Raw genomic sequence first — 15618 nt, forward strand, 5'->3', positions numbered from 1 at the left:
AATGGGCTTCAATTAAAAGCCAGAACAAAATGGACGCCGCTATTGTTGAGCGCAATCTGACGCTTATTTACTCCTGAACCGTTGCGCACCAAAGGGTGCAAATGGGTCAAAATGTGCTGCTATTATTTCTAAGTCAAAATTAAATTCTGTGAACATTAAAAGAAACAGCAAATGACCCCGACTTTCTTGATTTAGGAAGTAAATATGTTTTTGAAATGCTGCATAAAAACAAAACCCGGCAACATGCGACCGAGCGGCCATTCTGGTGTCTGCAGCACAAACAAGTTGCAGATGAATAAAATATTTAAGCTATGTGCTGTTTGCCGTGAAAAGCTCCCAAGTGGAGTTGCTGGAGGGAAGAAAGAAGGTGAGGCAACACTCGTATCCTCAACAATCCAGGAAGTCATGCTAGGGGTTTTATTCCCTAGCAAAAAACACTTAATCTGGTTCATATTTTTGCTTTTTTTTCATATTTTGGCCATGTTTTTTTTAACAAATCTTGCTCAAATTGGACACAAGTGTGCTTGTCAGTCTCGTGTAAAGACGTGTACCAACTTTGGGAATGATTCTGCAAGTTGTAGAGCTGTGCTAGTTATTTTAAGAAATGTGGATTATAAAAAGAATAACACAGGAAGTACAGTCGGGGTGATGTTGTGACAAAGTTTCCCCCTTTTTGCGTGCAGCGCTTTATTAGCAAAAGCCTACCTATCACTTAGAAATGTGCTAAAATGCAAATGAATGTGCACTAATAAAGCATTAAAACGCTTAATTAATACTCTCAATTGCAATAAAACCCCACTCTGAAATGTTTTTATCTTTATTAAACACCTTTTGTTAAACCGTGAGCTTAAGCTTGTCATAAAATATAGCCGATGGCGGTGACATATGGCAATAAAGGAAGTAAAAGTGTCTATTTAGTTCTGTGTGACAATGTAAAAACATAACAACAAATGTAAATGGTACAATAAAGTTAATTCAAAAGAGTTTGTGTCCAAATGTTATCACTGTTTGTTTGCATCTGTTGACCAAATGGAAAGTAGGTGCAAAACCCATCCATTGTGCTCCTGAAGCCACCTGTGACAATGACTTCAAAAACCCCCGTCTGTTTGACTGACTATTTCATCGCCTCTTCAGTGGGCGGGGCTTAACACACCTGCTCATACACATTTTGTTGGTCTCACGGGGAGCGTCCCCTCCACTTGGACGATGGGCTGCGGAAACGCCAAGGTGCTGCCCAAGGGCTACGGCAGCGTGGTGCAGTCACTGGTGGCCTTCAGCAGAGCGCCGCCTGACCGCCCTGGCGGGGACCAGGACCTGAAGACCAGAGTGGAGAGGGGGGACTGGTTTTCCACAAAAGGAAAGAATCCACCATCGGAGCAGCGGCACCCGGTTGAGGCGGAGACATACAAGGACACGTTTGATGCCCGTGTCACGGCCAGGTCGGAATATTTATCCAAATGAATTATTATTGTGTTTCAGGGTCCGCTATTATGTACGTTTAGGACTTTATTTTAAATGGAAGACTTCATTCTCACTGAAAAAAATCATAAATTCATAAGAAAAAGGCCCAGTCGGGACTCTTGGAGGCGGTCCCAATGATATGGTTCCAAGAATAGGGTGTGTTTTTCCAAGTTTTCCAAGTTTGTGGTCTCTCTGTCGTAAGCACAAATATGTTGCAGTACTTATCCAAAACTGAGAGGAAAATATTCCATTCCTAACAAACTGCTGAAGTCTGCTGGCCTGAACGGTCCTCCAACAATTCCAGATTTCTTCCGATTTTTTTCCACCCAATTGTGAAGATTCAACATGTACGTATAGGTGGTTTATCGGAGCACTTTCCTGTTTCCTGATTCATTTATTTTCCTCTCCATGCCAACGATCCCAAGTGGCACAGTAACAGCTAATTGCACGTCTTCCCTCGCCCCGTCTAATTATTGTCTTCATCATCAAAACACTGAAACATAAAGCTAAGCTATCTGTGGAGCGCCGCGTGTCTAATGTCTCACTCAACCAGGACTGATGGTGAAAGTGGATAATTGTGGCTTCTAAACAAACAACATTGTGTGTGTAAAAATAGACGCGTGGGGGCTGATGGGTAAGGGGGGGGGGGGGGGCATTTCCACTCAATCAGCTACCAGCAATAATTACTAATATGTTTTTTGACTGTCGTTTGCAGTGGTGGATAACTGTTTTTATATGTGCTCACATTAGATTTGATGAAAACATAGCTCTGGGTTTTGTGTTAAGACTTGTAGCGAAGCCTGCGGAAGCATGGTTTTTGCTCACAACGTCATGAAAAATCCAGAACTTCACAAGGGACTACAAAAATGGAGTCACTTTTGTGTTACAGGGGATTATGAAGTCAAGTCAATTGTTTTTCATCTTGGTAACAGAGTCCAGGATAAACTCCCATCTTGGCAACAGAGTCTAGAATAAACTCCCATCTTGGCAACATAGTCTAGGATAAACTCCCATCTTGGCAACAGAGTCTAGAATAAACTCCCATCTTGGCAACATAGTCTAGGATAAACTCCCATCTTGGCAACATAGTCTAGGATAAACTCCCATCTTGGCAACAGAGTCTAGGATAAACTCCCATCTTGGCAACATAGTCTAGGATAAAGTACCATCTTGGTAACAGAGTCTAGGATAAACTCCCATCTTGGCAACAGAGTCCAGGATAAACTCCCTCTAAGGAGGAAGTGGTTAAGCCATGATTAAATAGCCAATCTAACGTAATAGGGGACCTTTAACCAAGAAGGAAGTTCATCATCTGTGAGAATTTCCCTCATCATTTCCGCAAGGAGACTCCCAACATGATCCAGATGTGACGCCAGATGCTGAGTCACACTCCAGTGACTCACCGCCGTTCCTATTCTGCCCAGACAGATACCACATCAAGGCCCTGATCGGACGAGGCAGCTTCAGCCGGGTGGTGCGGGCCGAGCACAGGACCAGCCGCCGCCCATTCGCTATAAAGCTGATGGAGGTGGAGGCCCCCCAGGCGCGAGAGGTGTGCGAGGTCGAGCTGGCGGTGCTGCGGCGAGTCAATCACGACAACTTGATGCGATTGGTCGAGGTTTTCCAGGGGCAGCGACGGGTCTACATGGTGCTGGAGTTGGCCACCGGTGGTGAGCTGTTGGACCGCGTGGTCAGTAGGGGGCACTACACCGAGAAGGACGCCACCCGGGCCCTCCAGATGGTACTTGCCGGGGTGGGCTACCTCCATTCCCTGGGTATCACTCATCGAGATTTGAAACCTGAGAATCTTCTTTACTACCACCCGGGCGACGACGCCCGCTTGCTGGTAACTGACTTTGGGCTGGCTACTTTTAGCGGGTCCGGGGCGTCAATTGGTACCGGGGGTAGCAGCACCTGGTCCTTAAGAACCACATGTGGAACCCCAGAGTACATGGCCCCGGAGGTTGTGCTGAGGAGACCCTATTCCTGCGCTGTGGACATGTGGGCTTTGGGGGTGATCGCCTACGTGGTGCTGAGTGGGTCCATGCCCTTTGAGGACGAGTCCCGCAGTCGACTCTACCGGTCCATTCTCCGAGGAAAATGCAGCTTCCATGGAGAGGTGAGTCTTCCAGGTTCTCAAACTCAAAAAATGCGTTGGCTTTGCAAAACCAACCCACCTGATTCAGCTGAATGAGAGTGTTCTTGAGTACCACCAGATGGAGCCCGCGTACCACCAGCGGTACTTGCACCACTGTTTGAGAATCAGCGTTGTTGCATTGTCTAGATGTGTCAAAATGGATCTGTTCTCATTTCCGGTTCTTCAGAGTCAAACCTTTCGTCACATTGAGCAGTTAGCGAGCGGCCTATCCCGTTTGTGTTACTTCCTGGGGTGGCGTTGGTCACACCCAGAACAGTCAAGCGCCGCCATGTGCTGTATTTGTCAGAAAAATAATAGCACGGGGCACACAGTAGGGGGGCGGCGTGTTTGGGCTGATTATCACGATTTCGCCTGCAGGGGTTCAGGAGTACTGACATCCACGGGGGTTCCCAGGCAAAAAATCATCAGTGTCTGTTATGCGTTGATGCATCATCGGTCCATCAACAGTTGAGCGGGTCTCCGCCCCCTTTCTAATTGGCTCCCGACCTAGCTATACGCCCACCTGACTGCAGATGTGGGAGGTTGGGGGTGTACAGCAATGAGAGGAAGGTGACTCAGCGGCCAAAGCCTCAGAAGCTGGGGACCACTAACACACAAAATGACACGCACATTACACCCCCCCCCCACCCTGAACACTCTCCTCCGTTGTCCCGGGGACATGCGCCACACAGTGTCACACTGATGTGTTTACCCAACAGTGCGGAGGAGTGTGTGTATGTGTATGTGTATGTGTGTGTGTGTGTGTGTGTGTGTGTGTGGCCTGGGGGGGCTTTTTCGCACCTTATCGCTCAATCCACACATCGGCCGGAATCCAGGCTCCTTGTCTCTTGTGCATGTGATGGAAATCCCTCACACAGCCCCCCCCCCCCTTCCCCGCCCACTGCACACTTTCTTGACCCAACCCAAACATCTGCAGCAGGAAGGCAGCCTGGGGGGGGGGGGGGGGGATAAAAAGGAGGAAAAAAGGTGAGGCCAGCCTGCCCCCTAGTGAACACCGCATGAACATAACCGCCATACACCTTAGTGTGTGCGTGTGTGTGTGTATTGTACATGACAGCACAATCTCTCCTGCATCCTGTATTGATGTTTACATTAAGGAAGTTTAGCTGCGAGCCAATGAACAGCAGCCCCCGCCCCCCCTTGTTTTCCCCTTCCTTACCTTTTTGGACCTGTTATGCACTGGAAGGATTTAAAGGATGCCTTTCAAGGTGAATTAGACATTTTTCAAGGTCATCAACTCTACCTTTGAAGGAGAAGTTGCTATTTGAATCGTCTTTTGGGATTTTCATTGCAGTAATGGATTTTTTAATATATATTTTAAATTATCTCTCATTTTTCCATCCAATATTAATGCAATAAAATAATGCAAATTATATCTTTTTCTTTAAAAAAGAATCATTAATTTATCAATTTTTTATTGTTTGATTAGGGACGGCATACTGTGTTTCTTATTATTTAGCTGTATTGTTATGCCCACTATTTTTAATTTAAAAATGTTTTCATGCAAATACGATCACTGACCGGAACTTTATAAAATTTGTGATATAAATTATATTATATTTATTATATACTATTAATTTATTTATAATATTAATGGTTTATTTTATTGTATTTTGTATTGATTTTTAAGTGATTTATTTTATTTAAATTATTTTTTCACTGTTTGATTCTCAGGCAAAGTGTAAGAAATTAAAATAAATCAAAGTGTTATTTTCTAAATTTAATTATTTTTTTAAATCTAAAAATAAGCATTTAAATTGATTGACTTTAGGCGTAAAATCCTTCCCAGTGTATTTTTTTACCTTGCATGTGAATTCTTCCCCATTTCCATGAAGCCGACATCCAATATGACGGTCCGTGCACACGTCCCTGCAGCCTGGAGGCCCACTCGGCATGCAAGCGATCCCAGATGTGGCGTAGATGTATGGAGAAGCACCAGGCCGCCATAGCTTCAGTGCAGCGCCTGTCTCGGTCTGTAACGGTTAGCATGCTGGTCAGGTGAGGATGGATCACAAACGGGATGAAAGTCCGATGCTCCTTATTCACTCCTTAACAAGATGTAGTTTAATGAAGCAAGCGGGCCCTGAAGGCTCCCTGAGTGCTGATGCCTTATCGGCGCTCCTCTCTCCTCGGTGATGTATTGCACCCACTCCTCGCTCCCAAACACAATAAAGCCTTTGTTTATTTGGCCGGAAGAGCGCTGGAAAAGAAAGCCAGGAGATAACCTTCCTGCAGGTGGCTGGCTTCCAGGGGAACAACGCTCGTCTTTGTCGGCCGACGAGACGCTAACTCGTAGTCTCTGCTGCTTTTCCTCCAGCTGGCAGTGGAACGTCTTCCCGTCCTTCCCATCACGGATGCTGCAGGAGCTGCTAACAGGGAATTTGCTGGGATAAAGGATTTACAAGCGCTCTGCTCTATTCAAGGATCTACTGCAAAACGCTTGCCAAAGATCCTCTATGTCACTCTGCACTCTCACTGGCCTTTTTGCAGTCCATCCTTCAAAAGAGCAGAGTTCCCCGGCCCTTAAAACAGCAAAGATCCTTGATATGACAGAACTGCCATGCTGGTTTTGAGGACCTGCAGCACACACAAAAAACACAGGTCAAAGATCCTCTATATGACAGGAGTAGTATATGCTCTTTTCTGAATCACAGGAGCACTGTTTTCAGGGAGCTAGTGAAGTCAAAGATCCTCTATATGACAGGAGTGTGCTGTTGTTTTTACTTATCTAGCGCAAAAAAAAAAAAACACAAGTCAAAGATCCTCTCTATGACAGGAGCACTTTGCAGTTTTCAGGGATCTAGTGCAGAAATGTGACAGGAAACATTTGCTGTTTTTTGGAATCTGCAGAGGGTTTCTATATGACAAAGGGAACCTACTACGGAATGCTAGTCATAGATCTTCTATATGACAAGAGCACTGTGTCGACAGGAGTGATCTGCTGTCGTCAAAGATCCTCTATATGACAAGTGAGCTTGGTGTTTTTGAGGGTCTCCTGTAAAAATGCTCGTCAAAGATCCTCTATGTGACGGGTGCACTCTGTTTAGCTGTTGTATACGGTATAACAAGTTTGCAGAATTCAGTGGAGAGTGAGACCTCCCCCCAAGACAAGGCATTCAGAGGATGAGAAGAAGTGTTGTTGCGTGCTTGTGCTATTTTGCGTGAAGTCATCCGTCCGATCCGGCGTCAGCATCAGGAATATTTGATCCCAAACAAGCGGGAAGCTCCAAAGGTCACGGCTTTCCTGAGGCGGCCCTTCTCGGTGTCGCACTTCCGACGGCGCAGCAAAGCGGTGATGAATAATTTAAGGATGCTGAATTATGATAATGGTGTCTGTTCTCCCGCCGGATGGATGTCACGGCAGCGGCGGTTTTGAAAGCAGATGGCGGGACGTCAGGCGGGGTCACCACGAGAGAAATGTATTTTTTGGTTTTGTTGTGAGGCCGGATGGAATAAACACGGACGTGTTGGCCGTGTGGTCCCACCTCTGAGGCCTTCTATTAGTTGGGCTTTGCCCGCTGACATTTAGACTTCCTTTGGGTTTAGTTCTGCTCGTTAGGCCCGCCGAGCAGCCGGGATCTCACTTTTATTGCTTTATTTGAATGAAAAGCTTCAAGCGGCTTTGAAGGGTCTTTACGTCTGAGCCTCGACTATGTGGCTTTATCACGGCTTACCTATAAGCTGCTCTTGGCGCCAAGATGGCCGCCCAGGTGTGTCTTGCGCTACTTTTGACTCAACACACCAGGCCTTGGCTGGTAGTTTGTGGTTTACGGATGCAAAAACGATTTGACTTTTTTTTTTAATTACTTTTTAATGATGAGCTAAGAGTAAGAGCGTTCTATAGGCTTCACTACACATCTTAAAATTTTGTTTTCTTCAACAAATAGGCAAAAACTGTGACTGTAATGTTAGCACTTTAGCCTCACATATGTAGATATGCTAGCATTGCTAATGTTTTTTTTTCAAATGACTTTTTAATGAGGTAAGAGCGTTCCATAGGCTTCGCTACACATCTAAAAATTTCATTTTCTTCAGCAAATAGGCAAACTGTGGCTGTAATGTTAGCACTTTAGCATCACATATGTAGCCATGCTAGCATTGATAATGTTTTTTAATGACTTTTTAATGATGAGGTAAGAGTAAGAATGTTCTATAGGCTTCACTACACATCAAAAAAATGTCGTTTTCTTCAGCAAATAGGCAAACTGACTGTAATGTTAGCACTTTAGCATCACATATTTAGCTATGCTAGCATTGCTAATGTTTTTTAATGACTTTTTAATGATGGGGTAAGAGTAAAGGCTTTCCATAGGCTTCGCTACACATCTAAAAATTTCATTTTCTTCAGCAAATAGGCAAACTGTGACTGTAATGTTAGCACTTGAGCATCACATATGTAGCTATGCTAGCATTGCTAATGTTTTTTAATGACTTTTTAATGATGAGGTAAGAGTAAGAGCATTCCATAGGCTTCACTACACATCTAAAAATGTCATTTTTAGATCTCACCTTCATCCTGTCTTTCCACAGCCTTGGCCGTCTGTGTCCAAACTTGCCAAGGATTTCATCCGGGGTCTGCTGGAAGCGGATCCAGCTCGTCGTCCGACCGCCGACCAAACCCTCCGTCACCCTTGGGTGGTTACCATGGCCTCCAGCTCCTCCATGAAGAACCTCCATGGATCCATATCCCAGAACCTGCGGCAGAGGGCGTCTCGGAACTCCTCGCGGTGCCAGAGCCGAGGAGGAGGACCTGCTAGACTTCCAGCTGGGATGTGATGATTGTTTGGATTGACTTTGTCAAGTTTTGGTTTCTGCGTTCACATTTGAGATCAAGTGAAGTGAAGTGGAACCATTCTCTCAAGGTTTTGGATTATTCTGGATTATTGCCCTGGCGTGTGAAAGCAGCCTTAAATCTAAGAACCGACCATTCATATTCATAACATGTTGTGTTTTGTGACACATTTTCTCCCCTCCTGTAGAAAGTATTGACCAGTTGATCATTATCTCCCCTCTCTCGCTGACCTCCAGGATCAATATTCCATGTAAATACCCACCCCCCCACCATTAGTTGTTTTTTCTGTCCTCTCCATCTGCTACCGTTCCATAATATTCAACAAGACGCTTTTTAAAAATTTCCCATTCAAACCAAATTCCGCCCACATCCCGATAAAGACGTTGGCCGATCCGTTTTGTTTCTCTGCGCCATTATCTTTTCAAAGACGCACAATCAAGCGCGCTTGTGACTTCCGCGTCATCTTTGTCTGCAGTGGGTGTGAGGTGGGCCGAGGGGCAGATTAGTCTTGTTTTTGGAGTCTCTGCGGGTTTGTGCTTTGTGGTCTCACCTTGCTGGATCGGGCTAAAGAACCCCCCACCCCCCTTCCCTCCCATTATCTCAGGCTCTGCTCCAGGCTCCTGGCTCCTGCAGCGCTAATATTTGCTCTGGGAAGGGAGGAAGGAAGGAAGAAAGGAAGGAAGGAGGGTAGCTCACTCCTCTGCATAGGTAACCTGTCCAACAAACTCATTTAGCTTCCTGGCTTTGGATCAATAAGCTTTTATGTGGGTTACAGTCCCACTCGGGGGCTTTGCAAGGCCCCCAAATTGAGAAAAGAGAGCCAAGGCAGCAAGCAATAGCATGCATACTCTCTTTATGTTAGTATCTTAGGTGAAAAAACACAGAAAATACCACATTTCTGGGTACTGTAATACCACATTTCTGAGTACTGTAATACCACATTTCTGGGTACGATAATAGCACATTTCTGGGTACTGTAATAGCACATTTCTGGGTACTGTAATACCACATTTCTGGGTACTGTAATACCACATTTCCGGGCTCATGATACACTACAGGAATAAGGATAGTTTATAAAATGTCAATTTAATTTTTGTTTCAATTAGGCAAAATGAAATATTCTCATTAGGATGTCTGATATTGGCTTTTTTGCCGAAAATCCAAATGTCCAAAATTTCTGATATCGATACCGATATGTGTCACATGACCCATCTCCTGTGATGGAATGAGCATGTATGTATTGTTTCCAGTATCAGTTTTCATGATCGGGAAAATATCCGATATTGCATTTTTCCGCTGATATCGGTCGATAATTCTCGGTCATCCCTAAATCTAATAATTAAATGTTGTAAACGCACTGTGTGATGATTCCGTGTTTGATTCCAGTATTTTTTCATATTTACTTTTCACTTTTACTTGAGGATTTTGTGGCGAAACAGGTGTATCCATCCGTGGTGGCCTCCAATAAAGGTAGCGAGATGAGGAGCACGATGGCAGCGTCCTTCCCCGCCTCCCACCTTCATGTTTATCTCCACCCGGCCCAGAGACAAGTGGCTCTTATTTCTTTTGTACAAGCCCAGCCACTCAGTAGATCAAATATGGCGAGTCGCTCGGGGAGGAGATGATCTTCCTCGGGCGCTAATTACAAATCCACTTCACTTAATGATGAGAGAAGAAAGACCGCGCCTCGCTTTCCGGTTGTGGGCTGTTTGTGTGCCACCGTGCTGCTTGAGTGCTTTCCTCATGGAGGACGGCGTGGAAGTTGGGCATCTCATTAATCTTCCTGTCTTTGAGGCGGTCACGTGGCGTTGGTGCCGCTCAAAATGGCCTCCTATCACATACTCACGGCTGCGAGTTTGGTGTGGAAGAACCTCGTCTTAGCTACAGAAGGGGGCCGGGAAAACTCCAAATTGAGCGTATGCTCACATAGCGAAAAGATTAGATACACTCCTGACTACAGCTGTGGCTGTAGGCAACCTTCTGATTATATACCTACTATATATATATATACCTCTGCGTGCGCTTTAAAATATTGGCGTGAACCCTACGCATGTTATACTTGCTGTACTGCTTACAATGAACTCATCAACGCTATTCACGCTAGGCTATTACAACATTGGTTCTGTTGCTGCTGTGTTGTTCAGTACGCCTCTTAATAAATGACAATGTGCTCCACAAGGTGGCGGTATCTGCATTTGATGATAATTTGATTGATGACGAGTGATCAGCATATACCTCTGCGTGCGCTTTAAAATATTGGTGTGAACCCTACGCATGTTATACTTGCTGTAATGCTTACAATGAACTCATCAATGCTATTCATGCTAGGCTATTACAACATTGGTTCTGTTGCTGCTGTGTTGTTCAGTACGCCTCTTAATAAATGACAATGTGCCCCACAAGGTGGCGGTATCTGCATTTGGTGATAATTTGATTGATGACGAGTGATCAGCATATACCTCTGCATGCGCTTTAAAGTGTTGCTATGACTTCCTGTACAATGAGATATTAATGCCGAGCTGAGCAGGTTGCTTCTTACCGCTATTCCAACATTGGTTGTGGGAGCTCATGATGAGTGGAGAACAGGTTGCCTCAACAGGACGCCATCGCTCCCAAAGCACGGCAACACCAACAGGAAGAGGTTTTGTTGGTGTTGTCTCACAGCAGGGACACTTCTCCATCCCGGGAAGCTGGGAAGCAAAGTAAGCCGTGAAACAAATAAAAACAAAGCGTGACTGACACCAAATATTCCTGACGGGCTTTGAAAGAGAATTACCTTTCTTTGCTTTGGTCTCTCATCACTGACTCTGTGAAGGTGTCATGTGATCTGTAACATTATGCAATGATACACCGCGTATTTATGCGTAGAAGAAGACAAACACGCCGTCGGCGACCGCTTCCTCCTTCCTGAAGGATTGACAGCGCTTGAAAATCTCTTCATCTTTTGTCGGCAGTGTTTTCTCCACATGACGCCCACCCAAAGAGCGGAAAGCGACCCCCGCTGCTTGCTAGCTGTCCTTGTCTTACCTCAAACACACATCAGGATGTCCGAGGAATCCGTCCGATGGTGGCTGCTGGGATGCGTCCTTGCAACACTTCATGGATTGATGCTGCTTATAAAAAAGACACAAAACCTCCCTCATGTGCAGCAATGGAACAACCTGGCCAGTCTTTGTCCTTCAGGCTGGAAGGACATAGGAGAACCTCTGGGGCGATCGAAAGGACAACCCCCCCCCCACCTCTCCACGCACACACAGTTCCCCTCCTCCAGTGTCACAGTGTTCCCACACCTGCTGACCCACTTCTTCGGAATACCTGCCATCGGTTCTGGTTCAGTTCACGGCATCACGGAGTTAACGGAGCTAAGCAGCAACTGGAAGATAAACACAACACAATTCTTGCTGCATCATTCAAAAATCAGGCTTATTTATAAGAGATTATACGTAATAAGTCAATAATTTCATTTGCATGTTTTATACATACTAAAATAAAGCTGTTCAAATAATAATAATATATGACAGGGTGCTCACATCCCTTGTTGCTACCCTTGGCGGACTAGCAACAAGGGATGTGAAAAAAAAATATATATATAAATAATATAATATAATATAATATAATATAAATAATATTAATATATATATATATATTATTTTTTATTTTAATTTTTTTAAGGCAAGAAAGCACAGGAAAAAAATATACAATCAAACAAGTCAATTAAAAAATATAAAAAATATATTAAAAATGCATAAAGTCGAAATATATCATATTAAAACAAACAAAAAAATTTGTTGAAAACTAGGGTAATATAGGATAAAGTCATACTATTATTATTAAATTAAACTAATTATTTTTATTGATTTAATGTTGAAATAATTATAGAATTTGTAATAGATTACAGTAATCCCTCGTTTATCACGGTTAATTGGTTCCAGAGCTGAGCGTCATAAGTTAATTTCATAAATGAGGCAGTCGCCCCCCCCCCCAATATAGAGGCTACTCGATGCCCCTGGTGGGTGTGGTTTGGGTAAGAATGACGTTATACAGTAAGAGTTGTCTGTGCCTCATCTTTTTCTGAGAAAAATGGCCACAGTGGGCAGACCTTCCCGCCAAGAGCGCCCCAAGCGTCATTTAAGAAAGCGTCGATAAATCCTCCAACCCAAAAGCATTACTTGCTCTGCCACTGTGTGTGTGTGTGTGTTTTTGTGTGTGTGTGTGTGTGTTGCAGTGGAGTTGATCATGTTTATCCCGCGGAGCAGGCTCGGCAGCGCGTGCTAAATTGATTCCCGTCCTGCAATCCCAGCTGAGAAATGGAGGTCCGGCCCGCTGAAGGCAGGAGTGGAAAAACAGAGATTTAAAGGTCACCGATGCACCGGCTCCCACTCACCGGGTTAAAGAGGCCGCGTGGCAGCCGCAAACCCGACGGGCGAGCCAAGTGAAGCCCTCGTCTCTTCATCTCCGAGGGGCTGTGTGGCAGCTCGTGTGTGTGCTCAGACACTTGATTAGGTACGCCGTCTTTGTTTGACGGGATGACTACCCGAAGGTCTGCTGCTGATGATGAGACCCAAATCTATAACCTCCCCCTCACTTCATGGGGCTCTTTTTCAAGGTTCCAGGAAGGAGAAACCAGCCTGATGTTGGTCAACACACTAATATGGGACCTCTGACACGCATTTAAATTGATAAAAAAATACTTCTGGATAGCGTTTGTTCAAGAAGAACAAATTGGCGTGGATGCAGGGATTGTCTTTCCACTAACAACATCCATCCTGAGCCAGAGGCGTCCTTGAGACAAAGGTCGTGTCCCCGCCTCCTCCCCATCCTGCCGGGGTTAACTGTCGCTCTGACCTCTGAGCTTGTTATAGGATGGTGGAGCATCAGTGGACCATGAGGAAGGAGGAGGAGGAATGTGTGATATTCACTGTGATTAGTTGGGGGTGCTGGGATTCCATTGCTACCTACAAGATGTACAGTATGTGTGCATGCATCCACTGTGTCAATTCCAAGGGGTCGTCATGGAGATGAAATGGTCAAATGCTCAAGGTGAAATGGCTTTAATGGTAACGATTTAGCCAACACGGCTAATTTCAGGTTACTCATCAGGATCAGGGGCGGGCGGGGCAAGGTGTGTTTGTTTTGGAGTGCGCCTTGCTAAAGAGATCCCGTTTTTACACTCGGGGTAGCTACAGCGCTACAGTCACTTAAAGGTTCTCTGATTCGCCGTTTTCTCATGCAGCGTTTAAAAATAGAAGCGTGCTCTTGTCATACAGAGGATCTTTGACTGGAATTTTTGTCAATGTTTCATAACAGAAGAGCGCGCTAGTCTTTTAGAGGAGCTTAAGGCTAGAATGTTTGCTGTTTGTCATTAAAAACAGCGTAGGGTTCTTGTCTTAATTGGCATTTTTTGCTGCCGATTCCTAAAAACAGCAATGGGTTCCTGTTATAGAAGATCTTTGATTGTTATTTTCACTTTAGATCCTTAAAAACATCCTGATTGAGGATCGTTTCTTTTTCAATGTCGGTACTTAAAAACAGTTATGCTGTTTGGAGTATCTTTGATGAACATATTTATGGTCAGTCCTTAAAAACAGCAAAATGGTCTTTGATTAGATTTTTTTTGTCAAGCTGTATAATCAGCAAAGCGTTCTTGTCATGAAGAGGATCTTTGATGAGAATTTGCGCTGTCAATCATTACAAATACAGCTTTTGACAGCAAAAAGAGTTCTTTGATACCTAAAAACAGCAGTGGGATCCATCCTGTCACATAGAGGATCTTTGTCTGGGGGGTTTGCAGTAGATTCTTAACACCCATCATAACAATGCAATGGTTCGGTATGGACAAGGAGGAGTAATCGATCCATACGTTACCGCAACGCAGCCTCTTGTTGTTGGGTGTGATGCTGTGGTTGCCATGGCGACAGCTCTCCAGCATCCTTGACTACCGCACACACGGAGTTGGATCCAAAGTCAAGTCCTTTTTTGTTGCTGTAAAAAAAAAAAAAGTCAGTGGCTGTGATGTGAGTCAGAGGCTGCAGAATAAATGCAACAGCCGTGACAGTGACTACAGTCACATGACACGCTGGGACTACAAAAACAAATCTCTCAAAGCATGTTAGCCCAAACAGTGATGCGAGCCGGGCGATCCAATTTTCAGGCGGCGTCCTCCTGTGGCGATGCACATTGGAACGACGTCCTGCTTGTGAGCTCATCCCAGCGGTTGTCCCAAGTTGTTTGGGGGGGTGGAAAATGGGTGTGGATGTGTGTCTTATAGTGTTTTGATCTCCCAAACTGCAGCAGCACACAACAAATTCAGTATTTAGGACTCTGGGATTGAAGCAACAAAAAAAATCCCATTGATAAAGTACTCTCAGGCTAATTACTGCACGGTAATGTAACTTTTGGCAAGGCAGGAATGATGATTTGTGGCTCCGACTTGGAAAGAGAGATGCTGCATTGTGCATCGCAATGCTGCTGGAAGCCTGCTGGGCTTTACGTGGTTCTTTACTGCCCTCTAGTGGACAAAAACACAACAACATATGGAATTGCATTAAAAATGTGAGTATTTATTATTAAAGATTGTGCTCTGACAGTTCACTTTTTTGCTTGCATTGCAGAGATTTGCAACACAAGCAGGTTTTGGTACCACACACACACAACAACACAACATCCATTATATGAGAATTTATAAGCACTGCAATGATTATATATGATAATAGGCTCTGTAGCAACTGCTTAGTAAGCACATAAAAACATCAAAGTAATATTAATGCATGTTTTTCTTTGTGCAGCCCCATTAGAATTATACAATCTCCACATTCGTGTACAGAATATATTATAATGTATGATATAATCGTTTTGAACATAGCTTAATTCTGCCAGATATGTATGAGGGTCTTTTGACAAACGTTTTTGTAGTGCAAAGCGCCTCTCTCATAGAGAAGCTCTTTAACGAGCATCAACAGAGAGTTCCTATTATATACGCGATCTTTGACTGTTTTTTTTGTGCTGCAGAATTCTTAAATAATCAGAAGAGTTCGTGTCTTATACAAGGCATCTTTGACTAGCATTGATGGAGTAGATTCTTAACAACAGAAAAGGACCTTATGTTTAATTATTACAACCATTTTTAAAGTGTAATTTCTACTAAATATAAATATATTCTACTACATTATCATTAGTGCTGTTTACAGTGAGTGGGCGAGGCTTGTGG

General features: G+C 44.3%; 1 protein-coding gene across 1 annotated transcript; it reads left to right on the forward strand.

Annotated features, from left to right (window-relative positions):
• Positions 1 to 1206: 1206 nt before the first annotated feature.
• LOC131109149 (serine/threonine-protein kinase H1-like) lies at positions 1207 to 8395 on the forward strand. The gene is made up of 3 exons (XM_058060814.1): positions 1207 to 1439; positions 2890 to 3580; positions 8150 to 8395. The coding sequence occupies exons 1-3, from the start codon at positions 1207 to 1209 to the stop codon at positions 8393 to 8395; spliced, it is 1170 nt and encodes a 389-aa protein (XP_057916797.1).
• Positions 8396 to 15618: the final 7223 nt, after the last annotated feature.

This window comes from Doryrhamphus excisus, chromosome 21, assembly GCF_030265055.1.
Source record: "Doryrhamphus excisus isolate RoL2022-K1 chromosome 21, RoL_Dexc_1.0, whole genome shotgun sequence".
Classification (NCBI taxonomy): domain Eukaryota; kingdom Metazoa; phylum Chordata; class Actinopteri; order Syngnathiformes; family Syngnathidae; genus Doryrhamphus; species Doryrhamphus excisus.